Raw genomic sequence first — 24869 nt, forward strand, 5'->3', positions numbered from 1 at the left:
GGAAGATGAAGGATCATAAGAAAACAACAGCCAGCCAGGCAGCCAGGGCAAAAATCTGGATCCCAAAGGATGCCACTGAGCAAACCATCTTGTACTACATGAGTTGTAGTAGAAATATATTTTTGTTCTTTAGTGAGATCATCTGTTTGAGTCACTTCTTTCTTATATATATATATATATATATATATATATATACATATATATATATATATATATATATATATGTATATATATATATATATATAAGTATCTGTATAATACCATGTTTTTCAGTGAATATATATATATATATATATATATATATATATATCCAAAAACAAACAGTTGCGAGCAACTTCACCACCGCACTCCAGGAGGAAATGATTTCTTTTTATTGCAGTCAGGATTAAATCACCATCCTTCACCACTGACGCGTTTCGACCTACTGGTCTTGATCACAGTAACTTAGTCCTATCTCCATGTCCCCTATTTATAGTGTCTCTCCTATGACCCCTATTGGTGCATTGTGGGACATGTAGTCTATTAAAAATAAATTAAATGTTGTGCATTAAAAACCAAGCTCCCCACCACCACAGAACGTGCCCTACGCTACACAAATTGTCTAAATGAATATGTGCAAAGAATATCACTATTCACAACAATCATTATGTCCATTTCTATTTTGTTGGTACTATTAACCTTGCTTAATACAATTACCTATGCAGTTGCTATATGTACCTGATAATAGATTGGTGCACTTATCTATTATTGTTTACATACTTTCTCATATACATCCTCAATTTACCTCATTTCCTCCTTGATATTTATCTATAAATGTCCTCTATCCACACATCCACAGGTAATCTTATGTAATAACTGTTAGCAAGAGCGTTATATATCCTCAACCTACAGATGATAATGCAATTCTTCATCCCCATTCAGACCCCTCTGGCTTTTGGTTTTGAGCTGTATTATGAACTGTGACTCCAAACGTCTCAGTTGTAACTCTCTATCTCCTCCCCTTTCATTGCACTCTACACTCGCAATACCAAAAAATCTCATGTCTGTCCATTTAGCTCCATCATGAGTCATAAGGTGTTTTGCAATAGCATAGGTTGTATCCTTATTTTGCACGGCTCTAATGTGTTCCAAAATGCGTTTTTTCAAAGGACAAATTGTACTGCCCACATAACGCAGACCACATGTGCATTGAATCACATATACCACATAATTGGAATTACATGTGATCTTTTTGTTGATAGTCATCTTGTTGCCACCAGAGTCCTCGAATTCCTAACCATTCATCCCAATGCGACATGCTTTGCACTTCTTACAGCAAACAAAACCATTTGTTTGGCTCGAGAGCCAGTTTGACTGTTCTTTGATCAGAAAGTGACTATTAACCAAAAGGTCCTGTAGAGATGGTACTTTTTTATAGGTAACCATAGGTTTCTCCCCAACCAACTTTCCCACCTCTGGGTCCTTCATTATAATGTACCAATATTTCCTCAGAATTTTCTAGATTAAATAGCTCTCCTTGATGTATGTCATTACAAATCTAATAGTTGTGTCTTCCTGAGGTTTTTTCATCATTGTTTTGTTCAGTATATTATCTCTGGTTCGAGCTCTTGCTTTTAGTTCCCCAGCTCTAATATCTTTGTATTTGTATTTTCTTTGAAGAAATCTCTGTCTCGTTTCAGTGAATTTTTGTTCCATTTCACTTTCCGTGGAACAATTACATTTTATTCTGACAAATTCTCCATAAGGTATACTCTTTTTCAATGACATTGGATGGAAGCTCTCTCCATGCAAGATGCTGTTAGTTGACGTTTCCTTCTGAAATAAAGTTGCCTGAATCCGATTGTTCTCTACATACACCATCACATCCAAGAACTGGACCCGTTCTTCACTTATATTAAATGTGAATTGGAGGCCCACATCATTTTGATTTAGTTTTGCAAAGTATTGCAGGAATTCATTTTCTGTCCCATTCCAAATGATGAAAAGATCCTCTATAAATCTTAAGCAGATCACAGCTTTCTCCGCTAGTTTCTCATTCTCACCTCCCCAGGCTATCTGTTTCTCCCACCAGCCCATGGTCAAGTTGACATAACTCGGTGAGAAGGAAATGCCCATTGCTGTCCCGCGGATTTGGGCAAAGATTTGATGATTGAATAGGAATATATTATTATTCAGACACAATTCTATCATCTTCAACAGCATTTGAGAGTGTTTTAACAGACTAAGGTGGTCATTCTGACCCTGGCGGTCTTTGACCGCCAGGGCGGAGGACCGCGGGAGCACCGCCGACAGGCCGGCGGTGCTCCAATGGGGATTCCGACCGCGGCGGTAAAGCCGCGGTCGGACCGGCACCACTGGCGGGCTCCCGCCAGTGTACCGCCGCCCCATTGAATCCTCCACGGCGGCGCAGCTTGCTGCACCGCCGCGGGGATTCCGACCCCCCCTACCGCCATCCAGATCCCGGCGGTCGGACCGCCGGGATCCGGATGGCGGTAGGGGGGGTCGCGGGGCCCCTGGGGGACCCTGCAGTGCCCATGCCACTGGCATGGGCATTGCAGGGGCCCCCGTAAGAGGGCCCCTACATGTATTTCACTGTCTGCTGCGCAGACAGTGAAATACGCGACGGGTGCAACTGCACCCGTCGCACAGCTTCCACTCCGCCGGCTCGATTCCGAGCCGGCTTCATCGTGGAAGCCTCTTTCCCGCTGGGCTGGCGGGCGGTCTGAAGGCGACCGCCCGCCAGCCCAGCGGGAAAGTCAGAATGACCGCCGCGGTCTTTCGACCGCGGAACAGTAATCTGACGGCGGGACTTTGGCGGGCGGCCTCCGCCAAGGTCAGAATGAGGGCCTAAATGTCACGTTGTTGTAAAAAATATTGCACTGCTTTCAGTCCAATCTCGTGGTCAATAGATGTACCACGTCAATAGTGACCAATTTATAGCCTTCTTCCCATCCAATGTCAGCAAGAGCCCTCAGGAAATCACCAGTATCCTTAATATAAGAACTCAAATTTTGTACTAACGGTGCCAGAAAGAAATCCACATAAGTAGAAATATTTTCATACAGTGCTCCACAACTCGAGACAATTGGACGCCCTGGGGGATTTTTTAAGCTCTTGTATATCTTCGGGAGGAAGTATATTGTAGGAAGTGTCGGATTTTCATTTCTAAGGAATGTTTTTTTCATCATCATTTAACAAACCAGCCTCATACCATGAGTCCAGATATCTATTCAACTCAAAGATCAAATCATTTATGGGATTTCTTTGCAGTTTCAGATAGTGATTTTTATCATTTAATTGACGGTATGCCTTCTGCATGTACTGCTGCTTTTCCATAATCACTATGTTCCCACGTTTGTCTGCTGGTTTAATTTCCAAGTTGTTATTCTCCATGAGTGCCTTCAGTGCCTGCCGTTCTCGTATAGTGATATTTTCACTTTTATTATTCTTGATCTTAACCATCTTCTCAAGATCCTCAAATTCCAAATTATGAAATATATCCATTCTATTACCTGGTGATAAAGCTGGACAGAATTTAGATCTGGGCTTAAAGTCTGTACGACAATGTTTAGATGTTTCAATCCGCAGCTTCTCCAATATCTGTGTCTCTGTGAGCTGATCGTCTTCAAGATTGTGCATCAAATCAAATGCAGTTTTAATATCAGATTTTTGTTGAATGGTCAGACTGGGGCTAGTCACACCCCCATCATTATTGGTCACTTTTTTAGGTGCACTCTTTGCAAAGAATTTCGCCAATTTTAGTTTGCGTACATATTTATATAAATCCACTCTGGTTTCTACATAGTCATAATGTTTTTCGGGACAGAACGTTAATCCCCTATTTAATAGAGTTCTCTCATCTTGTGTCAATTCATGATTGGAGAGATTAACTATTAAGTTTACATCCTGTTCCAATTTATTTGGACTGCTTAATTCTTTTGTTTGCTTCTCAGTGGGTATCCTCTTATTTTTTCTAGGTCCCCTCCTTGTTTTCTGATGTTTCCTCGTTCTGTTCCAAATTTCTTCCCTCTTCCTCGTGCTTGGCCTCTGCCTCTGCCTTTTGGTGTTCTCTGGTCCATGTAGATCAGTTTCATTTCGTCTAAAAAAGTTACTTTTTTCACATTCGTAGAAGTGCCTTCTCATTCACTCAATTCCACATCCGATTCACTTAGTGATGTCTCCGGGGAAACAGTGGTTTTCTCAGTTCCCATACCTCTTAGCAAATGTTAGAATTCTGCCAGTTTCATAATCAATTTCATCCCTCCTAAACTTTCGCTGTTTACGTTCCTCTATTATGCTTTCATATTTCTCCAGATTATTTTCCATCATGATTCTCAATTTTTTACTTTCCTCTTCCTTATTCAACGCTATTATTTTTTCTTCTATTTCCTGTATACTTTTTACAATCTCCTCAATGTCCTTCTTCGCATATTTAATAATAATATGCATCATATTCTTCGAACATTCCATGGTATTGGCATCCCATTCCTCCAGCATCTTTAATTTCGTATCTGGTTGGTTTGGCAGCGTGAAAATCCTCAGGCCCCTAGGCACTCTTCCCACCTCTATATACTTTTCAAATGTGAGACATTCCCAACTTTTGGAGATCTCTTTTTTCAATAGTCGTTCTAATTTAACATATAGCCACTTCAGATTATCCTCCATATGTGTATTTCCCATTGGGTTTTCAGTAGTTGCACCGCAGTCTTTACCTTTACCAAATACGCGTTCCGCTCTTAATGCCATTTTGGCTGCTCTTGCTTCCATATTGTTGTGTAATAAAGTCAATTCTCAAACCAAGATTAGTGATTTGTGATGTCGTGGGTCTTTTCTAGACTACTCCAAGGTGAACGAATTGGCTACCATTACTTCCTAAAATGACTTGCTTCTTATTAATTTTAAAGATTTTCCTCCCAATCCATCAAAGGGGAAACAGCACTCCATATATATATAGGATACCCCTTATTGGATCACACCGACATATACCGTGTGTATTTTTGGTGTATTTTGTTTTGTGTATTTTTATACGGGCACACAATAGACACTCCTTCCGGTTGTATTCCTATCATGAATTGCCTATCATTACCACAGAACGAATCCACCGTGCCAGGAATATTCAACAGTGATGTTAATTTCAAACATTAATCCTCAATTTATCTGTCCTAGTATACATTATTGACGTTGCTGTATGTGTCTAGAGATAACGATGATTCCGTCTTAAAATTAGCCAGGGAATGTTCTTACATTGCTCAAAGCCACCTTTTAATTCACCCATATATCAAAATATGAAACTCCACACTCTTGTTGTTTCCTTAAGATGGCCAGTCTATTTTCAAGCTTGCATTTATGAAAAACAAATGTCACCACGTTCTGCTAAGGTGCATATTAAAACAACACTTGTAGATTGTATCTCAGGCTTCCAACTTTGCCGGTCATTTGTTTATTTTTGGAGCTGTTATTACAAGGTCACAGTTTTTATGGGTTGTAATCTAGGCCGGCATGCCTTTGCAACATTTCATCCGGAATCACAACACTCACTATATATATATATGTACATTCACTGCGAGGAAATTGGGTTGTTGGTTGGCTGTGCTGTGAGCCATGGTCAAGCAACAGCCACAATCACTTGCATGGGGGAACCACAAAAAGTCACTAAGTTAACCTGCGGATAAGAATGTAAAGGGGGAAGCAGTGAAGTCAATCCATCCAGTGAAGCACCTCGGACAGATGGGCAAGCAGGTTGGTCCTGGACAACTCTTGGTTCTCAGAGCACATTTAGTCATATTTTCAGTTTTGGATAATGGCCAGATGGGCACCTTTAGCACCACAACCAATGGCCCATGAGTGGATGAAGACCTCTTGGGGGTTCAGGACTCACTCAGGCTGGTCCAAGTGCGGGTTCAAGATGGTGCGATGTTCCTTTGGCTCTGAACAGGAGGCCAGCAAACTAGCCCTTCAAGTCACTTCTGGTAGTCCTGCGTGCACTTGCAGATGCAGGGATGAACAGGAGGGCTGGCATCTGAGGGTTCAAGGCAGGCTCCAGGCAGCAGGGCATTCCTTCCAAGTACAGTAGCAGTCTGGAAGAGTGCACAGTGGATCACAGCAGCAGACAGTCCTCCGAGAGTCCTTCCGCAGGTCGTGTAGTGAACAGAAAAGTGGGTCTGAATGTCCTATTTTTATACCCTGATGTGCTTCTCCTAGAAGCTGGGAGAAGTTTCTGGAAAGGTTCTTTGAATTTCTTGGAATTCCCTGATTCTCCTAGCTCTAAGCTGGCTACAGTGACAGTACACTATTGTGAGAAGACAGGACACAACTATTCAGGTGCAATAGGGACTGTGCTCAGCGCTGTCCCCATCCTGGTGGTCTATGGCCCATAGAGGCTCAGCTAATCCCACTATGGTGACTGTCCTGGAAGAATTCACAAAACTAACTGTCAGCTATGCACAGTCATGTGACCCAAGGCAGGCAACAAAGGCACAAAGGGCTGAGGGCAAGAAAATGCCAACTTTCTAAAAGTGGCATTTTAAAAACTGTAATGAGAATTACAACTTTACCATTAGAGAAGGTTTATCATTACAGTTCCATAGGTACCAACCATGGCATATCTACCTCCTCTCAATTAGGAATTGCAGCTTAATAAATATAATAAAGAATCCCCAATATTATCCTGTGGGATGGGTAGGCCTTACAGTAGTGAAAAACACATTTTGGAGGTTTTTACTACCAGGACATGTACAACTCGAAAGCACATGTCCTACATTTTAATTGCATAGCACCCTGCTCTATGCACTACCTAGGGCCTAAATTGGAGGTCACTTGTATAATAAAAGGGGAGCTTGGCAAGGGGGTTTAAATGCCCAGTCGACATGGCAGTATGACACTACATTCAGGTTGAAATGGCAGGCTTGGGGCAAGTTTTAGAGTGCTACCTCAGAAGGTAGCACAATAAGTGCTGCAAGGCGCACTGGTAGCATTGAATTTGCAGGTCTGGAGTACATGGTATTCCATTCTACGAGGGACTACCAAGTACATTAAATATGCCAATTAGATATATGCCAATCAGACCGTGTTTAGGATAGTGAGCACAAGCACTTTAGCACTGGTTAGTGCACAGAACCCAATGCCAACAGAAGCAAAATTCCAGAAAAAATGTGAGGCAAGTAGGCAAAAAGTTTGAAGGAAGACCGCTCTAAGGCTGACAGGTCTAATATTCACTGAAAAAACAAGGGTTAGAGTAACATTATAGTTAGTTCAAAAGTTTAGTGACAACAAAACGTTTTAAACAAAAAAAACATGGAAATCCACCAGTTAGAGTTATCTCTGGTAACTATAAGCTGTGCCACAAAGTAACTATAACTTGTGCCCCCGCATGCAAAGTCTTGTTATCAATTATGTAATTTCAAATGTTGTAGAGATGTTATCAATGAGGCTATAGAACATGTCATAAGTGTTGTGATATGTGGGGTTATTAAGCTGGGCATGGCGAGGGCACAAGTTATAGTTAAGTTAGGGCAGGAGTTAAAGTTAAGAGAGATAACTATAAGTGGTGAATTTCAGTTTAAAACATTATGTTATCACTGAAATTTTTACTTAACTATAAGGTCACTTTAACATTTGTTTTTTTTCAGTGACGTTCAAGGGTTTTTTAATGAAAAGTAAAGTAAAGTAATATTTTATTCCCATATGAAAGCTAACCTGACTAAAGCCACGCCGTGCAGCCAACCGCTCACAGTCAAGCAACCATACACCATGCACGGCTGAAGGTCGTGCACAACATGGAGTTGGCCATAGGCCCTTGCAGCATTAAGGGCAGACCTTACCCCCGTGATTGTTTTATGAAAAAAATGGGAATAAGGGACATGCAGCAGCCCCTCCCAGATCCTTTGCAGGTCCCAGGGACCCCATCACCCGGTGGTATTTTTTTATTAAGGGGAGGGGGGCACACAGCCCCCGCTCCCAAGCCCTTTCATGTCCCAGGGACCCCTTTCCCCAGGGCCTTTATTTTTTTAAGGTAAGGGGGCAAGCAGTCCCCCACCCCAACTCTCTTGGGGCCTGGGGAACCCATTCCCTAGGGCCTTTTTTTTTAATTAGGTGAGGGTGCACAAGGTCAGCCCTCCACTGACCTCTATGGCCTGAGAACACCATTCCCCAGGGACAAAACATATATTTAGGGAGTAGGGGGATGGGCGGCCCCCTCCTGAATCACTATGGGCCCTGGGGACCCCATCCACTGTGGCTTTCCTATTTTAATAAGGAAAGGCAGGGCACATGGCTCCCCTTCCTGAAACACTATAAGCCCCAAGGACCCATCTCCGGGGACCCTCTTTTTTTCTAAAAGGGAGGGGAGCATGCAGCCACTTCCATGATCCTATAGTTCCCTAGGGACCCCATCCATCAAAGGTGCTGCGGGAGCAACCATTGTTTTCGCCTGGTAGGAGCAGACATTTGTGCTTGCTCCTGCCAGGTGAGAAAAGTGTGAGTTTCCCTGCCCACAAGAGTGCAGCAGGGAAACAAAGGTCTGCTCCCACCCAGCTGGAGCATTTTCAACCCTCCAGTCGGGTGTAAGCACACTTGCTTTCACTGCCCATGCTCATGCAGGCAGGGAAATTACGGGCCTTATTACGAGTTTGGTGGTCTTGCAATTGTCAAACTCATGGTGGTGATCGGACTGTCGCACTCCTGGCAGATAACAACCCTGGTGGTTGGACCACCAGGGGATGCCACCTCCACCAGGATCACGGATTCTGACGGGTTGGCAGTAGTCAAAATTGTGGTCAGCCACAGTGGAGTTGAGTTCAGCACCACTGTGCTGGTCACAGCTTCCTTTTCTGCCAGCCTTTTCATGTGGGGTCCATGCCATGAAAAGGCTGGTGGAAAGACAGTGCTGGGGGCCACAGGAGGCCCCTGCACTTTCCACAGCAATGTCGTGGGCAGTGCAGGGGCCCCTCTGCCCAGCACCCTTGAATGGGTACTGTCGGCTACTGCAGACAGTGCACATTCCAAGGGTGCGGAGGGGACCCTCGGTGTGACAGCCAATGCAGCTAAACTGTTTCCACCGGGCTGACCGGCAGAAACCTCCTAATATCGAGGTTTCCGCCAGTCAGCTAGGTGGTAACATTGTGGTAGGGCTGGGTGGGAGACCTTCACTTCCCCACAGGTCTGGTTGGCTGATGGTCAGCCTGCCAAACTTGTAATGAGGCCCTTTGTATTGGATTGGGCTCCCCAGAACACCGTGTAGGAGCAAGCACATGGAGATGCGCTTCCCTGGGCCACTTTTGGGGAGGGGACCACGTGCATGGTGGGGTGCAAGTTATAGTTACCCTAGGGCAAAAGCCATAGTTACTAGAAATAAGTATAAATGGTGAATTTAAGAAGGTTTTTGAGTTTAAAATGTTGAAACGTTAAGTTGTTATTGAAACCTTTGGATTCATCTTTGAACTAACTGCAAAAGAAGGGACTAATGTCAAAATCGTAATGGTACAGGAAGGGGAACTCCTATGGTGTGCTAAACTCAAACAAAGCTAAGTTAGATAATGGCTAGAGGAAATCTCTATGTTGGTGGGAAACAAGACTGCACCTAAAACCATTTGTTTGGGAGGCTGTCACTCACTGCTGTAGTGTTTCAGTAGACATTTTATAGCCCTGTACTCTCGCACTTTCAAGTATACTCACTAGGTAAGTCCGTGCATGACACAGTAAAAATCCCCTTCTTCAGAATATTTTGTGGCCCATGTTTGCGATAGTAATAAAATCAGTTGATTGCTTGGAAAATCAGTTTTTTTGTTTTTGATGACCCATAAGCTCATCCCAAACCACAAATGATTAGGGCCTCGTCAAAAAACCTCCAGTCCTACTCCTGAGGCACATTTCGTACTTCTGTCTGACATGGATGATAATAGGTGTGGTTACATTACTGGTGTGCACCAGAAGATGAAGCGTTGTCACCAGTGACTGTCAGGTGTAGTATAATTTCCCCCCTGGAAATGCACTGTTTGTTAGAGCAGACCATGGACAGTGCTCCACTGTAAATAGCAACAGTGCCCATGTCTGCAGAGCCTTTAGAAAGTCTTGATTATTCACCTATAATTTAGCAGGTTCTTGCAGCTTAAGCCATACTTTAGAACTATCTCCAGTTTTAGCAAAATAAATTAATTAGCTGCTGGCAAGCAGTGCTGAAAAAACTGTGTCCACTAGTTCCTTTCTCTGTCTCACTCCCTCACCCACTCCCTCTTTCTTCCCTCTTCCTCTTTTTGTTGTGTAGCCATTTTAGCTATAGCTCCATGCACGTTATTTTAACACACTAGGCCGCTGTGCACTTTAACCTAGATATATTTTACTCAGCCTCGCTTTATTATTATTACAATAAAGATTTTTACGCCCTTGTTTTATTTTCATCTATCTAACTGTTTTTACCTAGGCCAGCACTCTGTTCTCAAACAAAACATTCTTGAGCATTCTGTGCTTCATTCAAGGCTACAGCTCAGTACATTGCCGGTGAACATGGTAAAAGTTTAGTCTCCAACATTCGTAGAAAATACATATCCTTACGTAGGGACATTTTCTCAGAACATCAGCTGTGTTATTATATAAACACTTTGTTGTCCCTTACACGTTAGAGGGAGATTCCGGTCAGGGAACCACAACTGTATGCTGATTGCTGAATGCTTCGCTACAGATGCTAACGCAGACCACAGGCCTTTCCTCAGGTATGGGGGTTGATGTCTTCCCAGGGGAACCTGAAAGGCAGAATTAGAGCTTAACATGCTGTGCTCAATTACAACCTAGATAGGAAATAGTCCATCGATCATAGTAACAATATGATAGCATTGTTTTTATGCTTCACTCTTCTCGTCTCAATTTTAATACTGTCATGTTGTGTCGTCCTGGTTATTGCAGCTCACGCTTTGCTATCTAAGATGCAGTTGTTTTATTAAACTTATTATTGAAACATATACTGCCTCAGTTTGTCATTTATATATGACTGAATTGTAAATGAGAGAACCGGATGCGACCTGAGTGACCACGACTTCCCTGAGAAGACTAGTATGTCATGCGCTTAGCTGCCCTATCATCACTATCCTTTGGTAGAGATGAAGCACTGCTAATTAGCCAGAGCAAAACCCGGATTAGAGCGACAGGTGTCACCCGCAGTGGGTTGGACTCAGTCTCCCACACCGTAGGCCATTCTGCCACTAAAAATCCAGTAGTCTTATTAGAATAATGAGAGCCTATGCGACATTCTTATCCCTCTCCTTTTCTAGCCTTCTCTATGTCTATGTCTCATTCTCCCTCTACATCTGTCTGTCTCTCTCTTCCTCTCTGTCTCTCTCTCGCGCTCTCTTCCTATGCTTCATTCTTCTCTCCTCCACACCTTTCAGGAGAGAAAAAGACTGGCAGAACAGGATTCAGAAGAAATGTGTATCTTTCCTATCGCTGTGTAAAGGAATGAGTGTACTTGCTTTACAACCAGGTTAAGTCATTTTTTAGTCTTGGCTTTAGATGGCGCGCATGATCTGTCTCGAACCGAAACATGCTGTGTCTACAGCTGGGGCTTTAGCCCGCACCTAAGCTTTCGATTTTCTGACACCACTGTCACTCCATTCTTCGATATCACCATTTGACAAGAGCATGCATATGTCATGCCTCTTGCAGTGATTAGCCCTCCCCAAGAGCACCTGTCAAGTGCTGTACAGCTAGGCAGCAGCTATATTTTAGCTTTTGTTTTGGGACCATTTTTTTTAAATGGGTGACCGTCCTGCCACAGTTTATTATTATTTTTGTTTAATTGTCTGCTGCTGCCGTTGTGTACAGTGTACTCTCACCCCCTCTTCTTGCTTACACATAAACCCACACTCCTCCCCTCATTGTCACAACCCTTTCCCGTCAGTTCATGCACCAGATGCATGCCTCCAGCACTGCACAGCAGTATATTATTAAGCCATGTTGATGTTTTGGCCACAGCAGCCGGAAAGACATGTGCTCTGTGTGTGAGCAGTAAACGCTACAGGAAGTGTCTCTCGTTACATTGACTGCATTATCTGGAGGCTAAATAAACAGTTCTGTTTGAAAATGTAGCAGCCGCGCAGGATGAGCAACCTGAAGATCAAAGGGATCATGTCTTGATTTGGCTGAGCTTGCGGTTCTTGGGTCCCAGGCAGATAACAGAATCTTTCCAATCAGAGAATGGCACGATGTTTACAACATGGCTGTCACAGTGGTCACCCTGTGTATCACTTTGCCTCCCGTCAGCAGAATTGTCCATGCTAGGTCAGTCTTGTAAACCACAAAAAGTGACCAAACCACCACACATTAGGAGCATTGTAGCACCCAGTTTTTTTTTTTTTTATCGCATGTGTAAAAATAACTCTTGGATTTAGAAGCATTGAAACTGCTTGTGCATCCAGCAGTTTTCAATCATCATCTTTGGTGATTAATGTTACTGCTGATGAGAGATCCGAATTAAATTCAGTAGCAGGTTTTACTCATTATAAAGTAGCATAGAGGACTAATGTGCCTGCTGCAAATAACGTGTACCATGCAAATAAAAAAACTGATAGTGAACTATGAGTAGTGATTCAAACTAGCATTGGCAAAGCCAATAGGTCTTGGCAATCCCAGAGCTATAGGCATTGGCACTGTAAATGTGTTTGTGTATGGCTCTTGGGCTGTTCTTATTGACATACACAAATGCGTTCACATTACCAGCTATCAGAATGCTGAGAACGATTGGCCTTGCCAATGCTTATTTTCTTAGCGAATGTTTGTTGCAGACTTCCAGAAGAAGAGTTAGTGGAGATAATAGTTAAGAAAGATAGGGGCACATGTACGTACCATTTTTCCTGTCACAAATGGCCTGCGGTCTGATTCGCAGAATCAGACCGTTTACGACAGGAAAAAAACATTTTGGTATGTACAGAGCCTATTTTGTGATTCTGTAATCTATTTACAAAGATTTTTGCGCGTCGCAATTAGGATGGGGTGTTCCCTTCCTAATTGCGAGTCGCAGCGAGATGTAGCATTGTTTTGAGACCGTGAATGCGGTCACAAAACAATCACAGTTAGCACCAGTTTCAAACTGGTGCTAACCCATTTGCAAATGGGAAGGACCCTTCCCCTTTGTGAATGGCAGCAAAAATATTTTTTCAGAGAGGCAGTGGTCCCACGGACCACTGCCTGCTCTGTAAAATTGAAAAGAAAACTTTTCATTTTTGTTTTTGAAATGCATATCGTTTTCCTTTGAGGAAAACGAGCTCCATTTAAAAAAAAAACTGCTTTATTTAAAAGCAGTCACAGACATGGTGGTCTGCTGTCCCCAGCAGGCCAACACCCTTGTGAGGAGTTGCTGCCTTTTTCCTTTTCGAACCTGACGGCGGTTCGTCAGGGGCCAAACGGATATTTCATGAATGAATTGACATGGGGTCCATGAGAATCCCTTAGAGATGACCGGTTCTTTGTATGGTCTTTGTGTACCGGTATCCTTATCAAGATAAATTTCCAATATTATTGATTTGTATATACAGGACATTATCAGGAATATATGGGATAGAGCCTGTATTTGAAAGCCTTGATAAAGTCTGTATTTGGACGAAACACGTGTCGGCTGGGTTGAAGGTTTTAACTAGGCTGATTCTCATGACTACAAGCAGCATCTTCTTTGAACGGACTATACCAGGAGATGAAACTTCCTATCTTCAAGCAGGAATGTGATACTTATTTGATGGACTGATCCTGTTTTTTGTTAATTTTCTTTTTGGACTTGTAGTTTTAAACTTAATAGGTCACATAAGTGGATGGTGAATTCGACATTATATGTGTCAAACAAGGTGTTTAAATGTGTATCGTATCAGTCTAGATTTTTGAACAATTGGTTTTCTTTGTTTTGTTGTTATTTTTCCTTTGAATGATTTACATGTTCATTTATGATTGAATATTTGATACATGTCATTACCACATTTTACTCATTGAACACATTCCTTTAAATTTTATGACGGTTTAAATTAATTAAGAACTGTATATGAATCCATTATATTGAAATACTGAATACTTACATTTTTTGAGTGATCCACAGGATGTCTCTTACATGTGAACATCCTTGTGAGGGCAGCCATTCCCAATGGGGTCGCAAATTGCGACCTACCTCATGAATATTCATGAGGTAGGTAATTTGCGACCCCAGTAGGAATTGTAAACAGTGTAAAGTACACTGTTCTACACCCGGTTTTGCGACTCGCACTTTGCGAGTCGCAAAACCGGATCTTTGTACATGTGGCCCCTAAATCTGCATCATACAGGCAAGTAGTATAGTGCTACTGATTAAACAATGGGAATCCTGGATACCTTGTGAGATACGTTATTTAAAGAACGTACATGAAACGTGAAGACTGCATGTTTGTTTATTTTATTGGAAGTACGGTACATGGCTATGATCATTCAGTCATTGGATAGTGATTTGATGAGTTCCGCACTTTGCTGGGGGCTTCCTGATACACACATTGCTACTGTTAATATTGCTGTACTTGCTGTCATGTGGGCTGTCACCCCAAATGTATAGCTGCATGGCATGTAACCCAAATTATTATCAAATAATAATGCCATTTGAGTCACACGTTTTCTATGATAAGTATATACTATAATTGTCACATAAATATTGTGTACCATTTACTCAGTCAGTTTTGTAATTGAATTTCAGGTAAATGGAAGATCAGGAGAATAGTTTATTCCAAGCACGCAAGGCAAAGAGGATAGAACAAATGGTAGCAAGATGGCTGCGTCGCTCTAGGGATAACTTACCCAGGTGGGTATTCATTTTTTTTTTTTTACAATTTGCTGATTAATTATTATTAGGTTTGATTTCTTTTTTGTTGTTGAAAAAATAACATTGAATTGACTGCTCTCTTGGGATTCGAAAACAAAGTAAGGGTTCCCTATTCAAGCCTATGATGTGACTGCATCCTAAGAAGACACCTCCAGAGATGATACCTGTGTCAATCTCCTAAGTAATATTAACACACGAATGTGAGACCACTATGCTTTGCAGAGTAAATGATGCACGCATGTTGTCATTTTGCTTAGTGGTCAGGGGAAGCTTGGAGTACATCTGTTAATACCCACTAAGGTTGAATAACAATGATGGGATGGAATTCGGCAGAAAGGACATTGTGTGATTTTGGGATTGCGCAGGCTAATGCGCTGTTTCGTGCCCTGGAGAATGAAGTGTTTTACAAATAAGGACAAATCCCCTCCAAGATCCACGATCTTTTCTATTTATACATATTATTTTCTCCCCAATTTTATACACATATTGATAATCTCCATTTGTATGAAAATATGTTAATATTCACTTTCCTCTTTCGATCTAACGGCAAAATTACAAAATTAATATATTGCAAATGTATGTTAGATGAGAATTGTTGAAGATTATAACAGTCCAGAATAAACTGCCAAATGTCTATCACACATGTTGCAGATCGAATTCTACCAGGCTAGGGTTCTAGAATGTTAGAAGGAGTTTAAATCATTTTTGACAAACAAGATAACTTATTTTTACCTATAGCCTCGTCCTTCAGTTGTTGACTTTTTTAAGTGCTTTAAATAAGAGCAGCAACTCTTACTCAAATAGATAGTGCATAGACGTTCACTGATACACAAACATTGTAAGTAGATACTAAAGAAAAAAGATGAGTAAACCTTACCGTATATGTGCTGCTCATATCAAATTCCAGAAAAAAACAAATGTATTACTTTCAGAATATTCTAGAACTGCAGCATCAAAATGCTTACATTGAGCATGGATGGCTAAAAGGTGTACGCTAGCTATATGTAACGAGAGTGCCTAATGCTCCCTTGTTTGTTTTTCTTGAATTCAATGTCTTCCTAAACTTTCTTTCTAGTAGTCTGGTTTAATTGTACTGACTGTCTTCTTCGATTCAGTACTTATCAGCGTTCCTCTTATTAGCTCAACTGAGAACACCTTAGTGCAGTGGTTCCCAACCTGTGGGCCGGGGACCCCTGGGGGTCCGCGAAGCCTCCGCAGGGGGTCCGCGGCTGCTTAAAAAATTTAATAATATTAGGTCCCAGCTACCAGGAATGACTCCTTGGGGGTCCCCGTGTTCCAATAATGATTCAGTGGGGGTCCCCGGGCTCCAGTATTGATGAAATGGCGGTCCACAGAAGTCAAAAGGTTGGGAACCACTGCCTTAGTGTATCAGGCGTTGCTGTTTCCTTCATGTGGACATTGTGGTGATTTGATAATCCATGTACTTAAAATCTTTAACTGGAATTGTGGCTTCTTATGTAATTTTCTTGTACAACCTGGGTGTTATATGAATAATCATCTGAAATGGAACAGCAGGAAATATGTCTTCTGCTTGCAGGACTTTTCTTTAAAAAAGGGAGTTTTTTTGGCTTTGTCATTTTCTGTGTCACTTGTTAGTTTTGTAAAGTCAGTTCCTTTTTTTGGCACATTGTAGAAACAGCCATAAAAGCAAATAGAATACAGATGCAATAAATATAAGATAAATATACAACATAAAACACAGGATAATGAAAACAGTTATTTAAAAAGAACAGATCAGCGCCTCCCATGAACATGGCTAACACACAATACTCTTTCTGAAGTGGATTGCCCACCTTATATATAGAGCAATATTAAAACAAACGTGGGGATTCCCCAGGGTAAAGAAATACCTCAAAGCATTCTTGTAGTCTATGATGCTCTTGGCAAGAAATATTGGTTTCAGACTAGGGCTTAAGGCTCTTGTAGAAATCACAAAACAGCATAAAGTGCTGAATGCTTTGCTTCGATGACCCATCATATGGTCATAGGGTCCTGACGAGGGGACAAGTTTCTATATTAAGGAAAGCAACCAAATGATGGACCTTACCCGCTCGAAATCTAGCCAGCACGAAGCAATGCTGAATACTGGTAACACATGATAAATAATATTGGCAACCGTCCAGGAAGTTAAAAGATATTTAAAAGGCAACAGTGGATTTGTTCAGTTCCCCTCGCATCCTATTTTCATATCTGTATTTAAGAAAAGTCATCTTAATAACATCTTTGTCAATAGATAGGACGTTGAGAGGATCCTCTAATGCAGACAAATTAAATAGTATGCTAAAAGATACGTTTAGATAATAAAGTCAGGGAATCCTACTAACATGGATCAAAGTAGGGTAGTCAGAAATAACCAACTTGGTAAATCTTGTTTCATCTTTTTACCATATAAAAAAACAGAGTAACAATGGTTTGAGAAGGATCAGATCCTCCGAATACTGTAGAACAGCCTTCTTGTGTGCACCCAGGGAAGAAGCAGAAACAGGTAAGCACAATGGGCATTTTAAGAAAGTGTTTGACTCTACCTGGAGAGGATTGTTTGCAGAAAAAACCCACAATTCTGCTCCAAAAGTGGCAGTGGACACCGCTCTAGCTTTGCATATTTTACCTATCTTCCTAACAGGTCAACTACCCAATTTACTGGAGAACCTAAAGATCCCATGACAGTTTCTACTCATCTTAGATCTAGTTTTAAGAACATGCTGGGTCCAGGTACCATTACTCCAAAATAAAATCCCCAAATAGCAGAAGGAGTTTACACTAGATATCGGGATATTCCCAATAAAGAGAGATGTACATTTTGGCAGTTTTTTCCCACATATCAGGGTATACATTTTAGTTTTATTTATCACCAATTTCTTGGAGTCCATAAAAGCCCTAGAAGCATTTATCAGCCTCTGCATGCAGGTGGGTGTCCTTGATATTAAAAGTACATCATTGGAGTATAATAACACAGGAACCTGACGACCGGCAATAATAGGTGCATCTGCCTGCAGGGCCTGAATGGTATTGTCAACCCCATTGATAAACAATTAACGCAGAGCGGGGCCAATAGACAGACCTGTCTGATACCCCTCAGTACCTTAAATGGGGGGAGCATTCACCATGGGGGCCATATCAGATCTTAGATGATAAATTCTCATAAAGATGTGGGAGAAAATCAATCAGCCCCCAGTGAAGTCAACGTTGACCAAAGAATAGAATGGCTTTCCAACTTAAATGCGCTGCTTAAATCAGCAGAACACAGGTAGAGATGTCCAGGTTTAGCCCTAGTATACTTCCCAATCAGCAGCACCAAATTATACATTACTCGACCGCCTCCAGGCCCTTTCTGAATCCAAACTGCACTTCGGATAAAATTGAATTATTCTGGACCCATTCCTCCAATAATATCTTACTCAACAGTTTCTCTGATGAGTCTAGGAGGGAGAATGGGCAATACCATTTGGGATCAGACTGATCACCTTTTTTTAAGATGGGTACAATTATTGACTCAGCCCAAGAAGAGGGGATCCTGCACTCCACGGCTACATTAAACATGTGTAAGGATGGGGCCCCATAAATCATATGCTGCCTTAAAGGCATTTATTGGTACCTCATATGGCCCTGAGGCTTTCCTAGCTACCCTTTGATTGAGGACAAGGGTGACCTCTTCGATGGTAATATTTAAATGTAGGGTATTCCTGCTTAAGTCCCCACCACACTCAGGTAAGCCACTACTCTCTTGGTTTGGTTGGGGTTACAGATGGCTGAAAAATGTGCCACCCATGATTCACAAGTGACGAAAGAGTTGAACTCTGGAATTTAGTCACTTTTTAGGAATGGAGTATTGACTGTGTCCCAAAATAATTTTGATTCCTTGATCACAGCAGCTTGAACCAGTTGGGTCCAGGCCTCATCTTGTAGTACCTTCCTCCTAGCCGCTACAGCCTGCTCATAATTGTTATGAATAGACTAAATGATCTAAGGGTCTCTAGGAGAGCAGGGGAGAGCCGTTTTCAGGTGCTGAGAAGCTTCAGAGCATGAGTGATCAAACCACCCACGGATTCCATGCTTAGTGGTTTTAAGAGGTCGAATGAGATAAGAACTTAGGGGCATATTTAAGAGCCCCTAGTGGCACTTTAGCACCACCACAGTGTCATTTTTTGACAGTAAGGCAGGGCTAAAGTGGCATTTTCCCAACACTATATTTACAAAATGGTGCAATGTATGCATTGCGCCACTTTGTAAAAACTTGTGCCACATTATGCCTGTGTCAGGCATAATGTATGCAAAGGGGGCGTTCCCCCGTTGGGGGGGGAACTGAAACAATGGCATAAGGAAATCTAAAAGATTTCCTTGCGTCATTTATTTTTTTGCACTTTTAGTGCCTACTCAGAGCAGGTGTTAAAAAGGAGCATACCATTATTCGTAATGGACCCCTATGTACTGTGCAGAAGTAGCACCAAAACTTTGTTATGCTGGGGAAAATGTGAAATACAGTCCCCATCATGGCTAAAAGCCCACATACCTGCTTAGCTGAAAGAGGGCAAATCTGGGTATTGAAATCACCTACCCGTTTCATGACATATTTTGTATGGATGGATCTCAAAGAGGCTTCCAGTCCCTCATCAAGGGCATAAACCACATGGCTACGTGAAGTGTCAAAGACATTGTTATAAAAATTAACTAACACCAAGTCAGACCCACCCTTCATTGCTAACCACAGGAATTGTGAATGGGACACTACAGAAGAAAGCTTTTTAATAGTAACTAATTAATTGTTTAGTATTAGGGTCTCTAAAACTCCTTTAGCATGCCTAACCAAGGAAGTTACAGCCCTCATGAAGTGGGAAGAGAAGCCCTCAACATGGGTCTTCTTCACGCACCATGTTTCCTGGATGCAAATAATGCTAAATTCAGAAATAATTTGTAACCAGTAAGAAGAGTCCAACTTATTCTGCAGCCCACACACGTTCCAAGAAGCAAGTACACCTTTGTGATCCTGCTTGGTGTCACTCAGGGAAAACTCAACAGAGAACAATTCAACGTGGTCGCAACTGCCTACATTTATAAAGACAGGTGAGTAGGGAGTGGTTGTTATGTGCATATGATTATGGGGGACTAACGATCCATCTTGTAGTCATCCTACACCCTCAAGATCGCGAAGAGGGGAAGAGATATTAGTGCAAGGAAAATGAGGCACCTGATGGGGGAAACACCAACACATGTGAATGGAACAATTGGCTTGTGAAAAAAACCCTTGGGCAAGGCAACAACCGAGTTTCAGTTAAGCTGCTACAGCCTTTCACTTTCAATATGTTCCTTACACAGGCAGACCTCCAAAAATGTACCACAATATAATCACCCTCATTATTTTTCTTGATTGGCCAAGCCAGCCCGCCCTCCTCACCATTATAATCTTGTACGGGCCCCAAGCATTGAAATGTTTCTATTTACTCAACCAGTGAGCAGCCCTATCACGGAGCTGATCCCAAGACTCCTGTTGACCAGTTCTAAGGGGAGGAACCCCTGCTAGAATTAGAACATAAGTCCAGGCTGCTGGGGGCAGGTTCAAGGTATCCCAGCTATGAGCAAAATCGCGCCCCCCCACACTATATTAGTGGGAACTTTGATAATTGGTGGGTGTAGACCATGTGGCGCAGATTGGCTGGTAATGTTTGTGTCCATAGGCCATAGAATGTCCGTGATCATGACATTCGCCACAGGTAAAGGATCACTGTTACCTACAGGGTCCACAAATAGGCTGTTACCTACAAACTACCACCTAAAGAATGGCTGGGGATAGTTTGATCCCTTTCAGGTGGCCTGTTCCCACTGACCCCTGCACTCTCCAGGGATGGTTGATTAGGTGCATTGGACAACACACTCTCTATACACACTCTCTACCCCAAGCGGTCAAATAGTGGTTTTAGCTTCCCCTCTAATATACTTCTAAATTTCTCGCACAAACTAGCATAAGGTAAACAGTCCTGCAGCAAAGAGTCACATGTCTGAATCTCAAGTGACTGAGATTGTGGCTGAGGATGAATTCAAGAGAGGAGCTGGCCTTTTCTACTTTGTTGCAAAGGTTACTGTTTCCACTTTGCGGCACACCTTTCCCTGATTGCCTTTTCCTCTTGACTGCCAAACCTGGGGGAGACTGAACAGTTACTGAGATGCCCATCTCAGAATCCTCTTGTACAGTGTCAATGGCGCCGTCACCATCATTAGGACTAAAATGCACTTGTGACAAGCCTGCCCCAGACTCAAGAGACAAAAGTGCATCATTGCTGTTATTTAAACATACATTCTCTGAAGATTTTACTAATGATGTGCCATAATCCAAGGAAAGTCTGTGTTCTGTTAGCTCAATTTTGTTTGCGATAAGTCCAACTGCTGTTTCCAGCATACTATTACTTGTCATTGTGGGGCGAGTAATAGAGGCTGCCCGACTATTCTACTCTTCGCCATATCTAAGGACAACTCCACAGTCTCACCTTCTCCCGGGCATGCGTCCTGGCACGTTGTGTGCCGCTGGAGGTGAAAAGCGCTTTATAGTGACGTTTGAGGTGGCCCCTCCTTTTCCTGGGGTGTTGGCAAGCTGCAATCTGGGACAGAGAGGTCCAAACCTACCAGGCTCCTTCTTTTAGGTGCGGTGGCCCGTCCTCCTCCTCCTGGGACATCGGCATGTTGCAATTGGGGACAGCGAGTCCCAGAAACACTAGGTGCCAGATGTAGGAAGATTCCAAATTGCGACTTGCAAATTGCGAGTCAGAGCGACTCGCAATTTGCGAGACGCAAATTGGAGTGTAGGATGGTGTCCCTGACACCATCTGCGACTTGCAAGGGGGTCGCAAAGGCCCACCTCATTATATTCATGAGGTGGGTCGCAATTTGCGACCCCCTTGCGAGTGGCAGCATTCAAAGGGATGGTGGCCTGCTGCGGACAGCAGACCACCATGTCTGTGACTGCTTTTTAATAAAGCAGTTTTTTTTTCAAATGCAGCTCGTTTTCCTTAAAGGAAAACGAGATGCATTACAAAAACGAAAAATTTTACGTTTTTGTTTTATTTTTTCAGAGCAGGCAGTGGTCCATAGGACCACTGCCTGCTCTGAAAAAATGTTTGCAGTCCCATTCACAAAGGGGAAGGGGTCCCTTTGGGCCCCCTTCCCTTTTGCGAATGGGTTACCACCCATTTCAAATGGGTGCAAATTGCGATTGGTTTGCGACCGTGTTCGCGGTCACTAAGCAATCTGGCATTGCATTGCGACTCGCAATTAGGAAGGGGACTCCCCTTCCTAATTGCGAATCGCAAACCCATTTTGCGATTCGGTAACCAGGTTACCGAATCGCAAAATGGGTTTTGTGCATTGCATAGTGCAGTTTGCACGTCGCAAACAGTGAAAATCGCTGTTTGCGATGTGCAAACTGTTTCCTATATCAGGCCGTAGGCTCCTTCTTTTAGGCATCTTTGGCCCAGATTCTCAAAGCTGTCAGGAAATGCTGTGCAGCATCCAAAGATTCTGCGCTGCATTGTATGAGCAAGAGAGAGCAGGAGAGTGCCATATTCACAAAGATATGGCTCGTTCCTTTCCTCTCCCTAGCGCCGGTGCTGATTTTAGCTGCGGAGCGACACGCACACACCTTAGCACCATACTGCTAGGGTGTGTACGTGAGTCCAGCATAGGTTTTGTACAGGAAGGGTACTCTTCCCATACAAAATACTATGCCTAGACAAGTTTAAAAGCTGTTCCTACTTTGTATGTGTGAGCTGCGCAGTGCAGAACACATGCAAAGTCGGAAAAGCACGGAGAAATGAAAATATTTTCCCATTTAACCCCTGCTTTCAAAAGGCATAAATTTTTGGTGCTATAATGTTAGTCAATAGGGTTTAGCATTAAAAAGCATGGTTGGTAGCATGGGTACTCCCATGTGCCACACATGTAATGCCCCATTGACGCAAGCTAATGCAATGCAGCGTTTTGCGCTGCTCTGCGTTACTTTTCCTTACAAATCAATTCAAATACCAATTTGCGTTAGTCTGTTAATCCTCAAAAAGGTTTAGCACCAGTTTAGCATTACAGAAGTAAAGCTAGCCCTACGCTAAACCTTTGTGAATCTGCTCCTTTGTGTCTCTTTGGTTTTAAACCGTGTTCTGCAAATATTTACATTCATGTATTTTTGTAGATTTTTTTATTTATTGTGACTATATTTTGTTTTTTTTTCATGCAAGAAGCATTCGGATAATACCTTAAATAAAACTGTATACATGTTTCGTCACTTGCTAATTGGTAACTGAACGAGCACATGCCAAGCTGGAAACCAAATGACAGGACCGTGATGCTGCTGACAACATCCTGGCCCAACTGTGAGGAGTAAATAAACAAGGCAGAACAGAACAAAACAATGGATTATTAACAGGTGATGGATTGGGAACACCGAGGGAACTGAACAGGAGGAAAATAACAGAAGCACAGCATGTGAATTAGGTATAAGTGAAGAGCAAGTGCGATAATTGCCTGGAAAGGTGTAGAAGTCCTCATAGGTCGTATATGCCACCAATGATCTGAAACTGTCCTCAGACCCCAGGAGTGAGTAGCGCAGGCGTATTCAGTTAGTGGCCTAGTGTTCATAATCTTCTAAATTAATACAGACCCGTCTTCCATCTCCTGCAACCCAATAGAGCAGGTTGAGAATTGTTTTTGTCCCAAGCCTTAATGATGAACTATTCTACTTCTGGTCTCACATCTGCAGAGCTGTGTAGAACTGCTCTGCATATCTTGTCATGACTCAGCTCGCTGGGCCTCTCTTTGCACGGATGTCCTTAGATGGGCACAGATCCCAGGCATTTGGATATCTGCCCCCTTCTCACAAACTGAGTGGAAGTTGTATAAACTTTTGTGCTTCGATGGTATAATTGCCTGATGACAATGGCATGGCAAGCTGTTGCGAGGTGAGGGTGCTGGTTAATCCTTTATTGGCGAGGGAGCTTGGCATACCATTGCTAGATCTGATGGCATATTAACCTTTTGCTGGGCAGGATGGCAAGGTAACCAATACCAAGGGCAGTGTTTGTGTGGCAGTCCAGCGTGAAGGTATTTAGTGAATAGCTCATGTGATCATAGATAGAATACACTTTATTTCTCTATCAGTAAATAATATATGGCAATATTCTCAAAACCAAACCTCTACCATTAGTCCCTAATGGCTAATATCCCAAGACAGCTTCATTATGATTTTTAGTGAAGCATTATCGCGTTATTGTATCATGTGGAAATTAAATAACATGATGCGTCATAGGTAATAAGGCAGAAAATCCCCTCTAGTTGGCAAAACCATACCAGCAGTGAACTGCGTAAAAATAACATAATAAAATAAATAAGGTGCCATTTCTCTAGGTAAGACGATAATTCACAGTCTTTCATTATAGGAAAAAACACGTCCATGGTTGCCGGTGTTATTGAATACTGGTGCCTCAAAGCAAAAGGAGGTCAACATTGTTTGCTCCATTTTAAATACCCCGCATTAACTAATTGCAAATATTGACCAATTATTAGTAAAGGCTATATCTCTGACTCTATATTGTGTGGAACTAATTTGTCACACTGCTTCTGAGTTCCAAAACTACTACCACTTCCTGGAGGAACCTTTGAGTTATTCACTAAGTACCCTGGCTACTCCTGGAAAGCTAAAAATGAGGTAGGAGTAGCATGGTTGTTTATTTACAGTGCAAGAGTAACTGAGGTCTTGTCACAGGTGTGGTAAACAAGGATATCCACCATAATTATTGCTCAGTAACCAGTGATTGCCTCAGGATCCAGAGAAAAGTCTGCAGGCACCCAATCTGCAGTCATATCATTCAGCGGTTCTAAATAGATGTTGAATAGATGTGTGATTGGGAGAGCCCCCTGCACTCACATAGACTGAATATATCCTTTCGGGATCGAACAACTGATATTCACTCTTGGTCAGTCAAAATAAATGTAACACTTTTAAAGCTTTAATATCACCCACCAGTACACATAGCAGTCTGCAGAGAAGATTTGTGTA

At 42.3% G+C, this 24869-nt stretch overlaps 1 protein-coding gene across 1 annotated transcript in view; it reads left to right on the plus strand.

The window, feature by feature from the left end:
- Window positions 1-24869, plus strand: part of FRMPD1 (FERM and PDZ domain containing 1) — a 1007848-nt gene that overhangs the window by 219234 nt on the left and 763745 nt on the right. Inside the window, exon 2 of the mRNA XM_069205792.1 lies at window positions 14690-14794. Within this exon, the coding sequence (XP_069061893.1) occupies window positions 14694-14794 (101 nt within the window). The 5' untranslated portion in view covers window positions 14690-14693. The remainder of the gene's footprint in view (window positions 1-14689; window positions 14795-24869) is intronic.

The sequence above is a fragment of the Pleurodeles waltl genome, chromosome 1_2, assembly GCF_031143425.1.
Source record: "Pleurodeles waltl isolate 20211129_DDA chromosome 1_2, aPleWal1.hap1.20221129, whole genome shotgun sequence".
NCBI classification, from domain to species: domain Eukaryota; kingdom Metazoa; phylum Chordata; class Amphibia; order Caudata; family Salamandridae; genus Pleurodeles; species Pleurodeles waltl.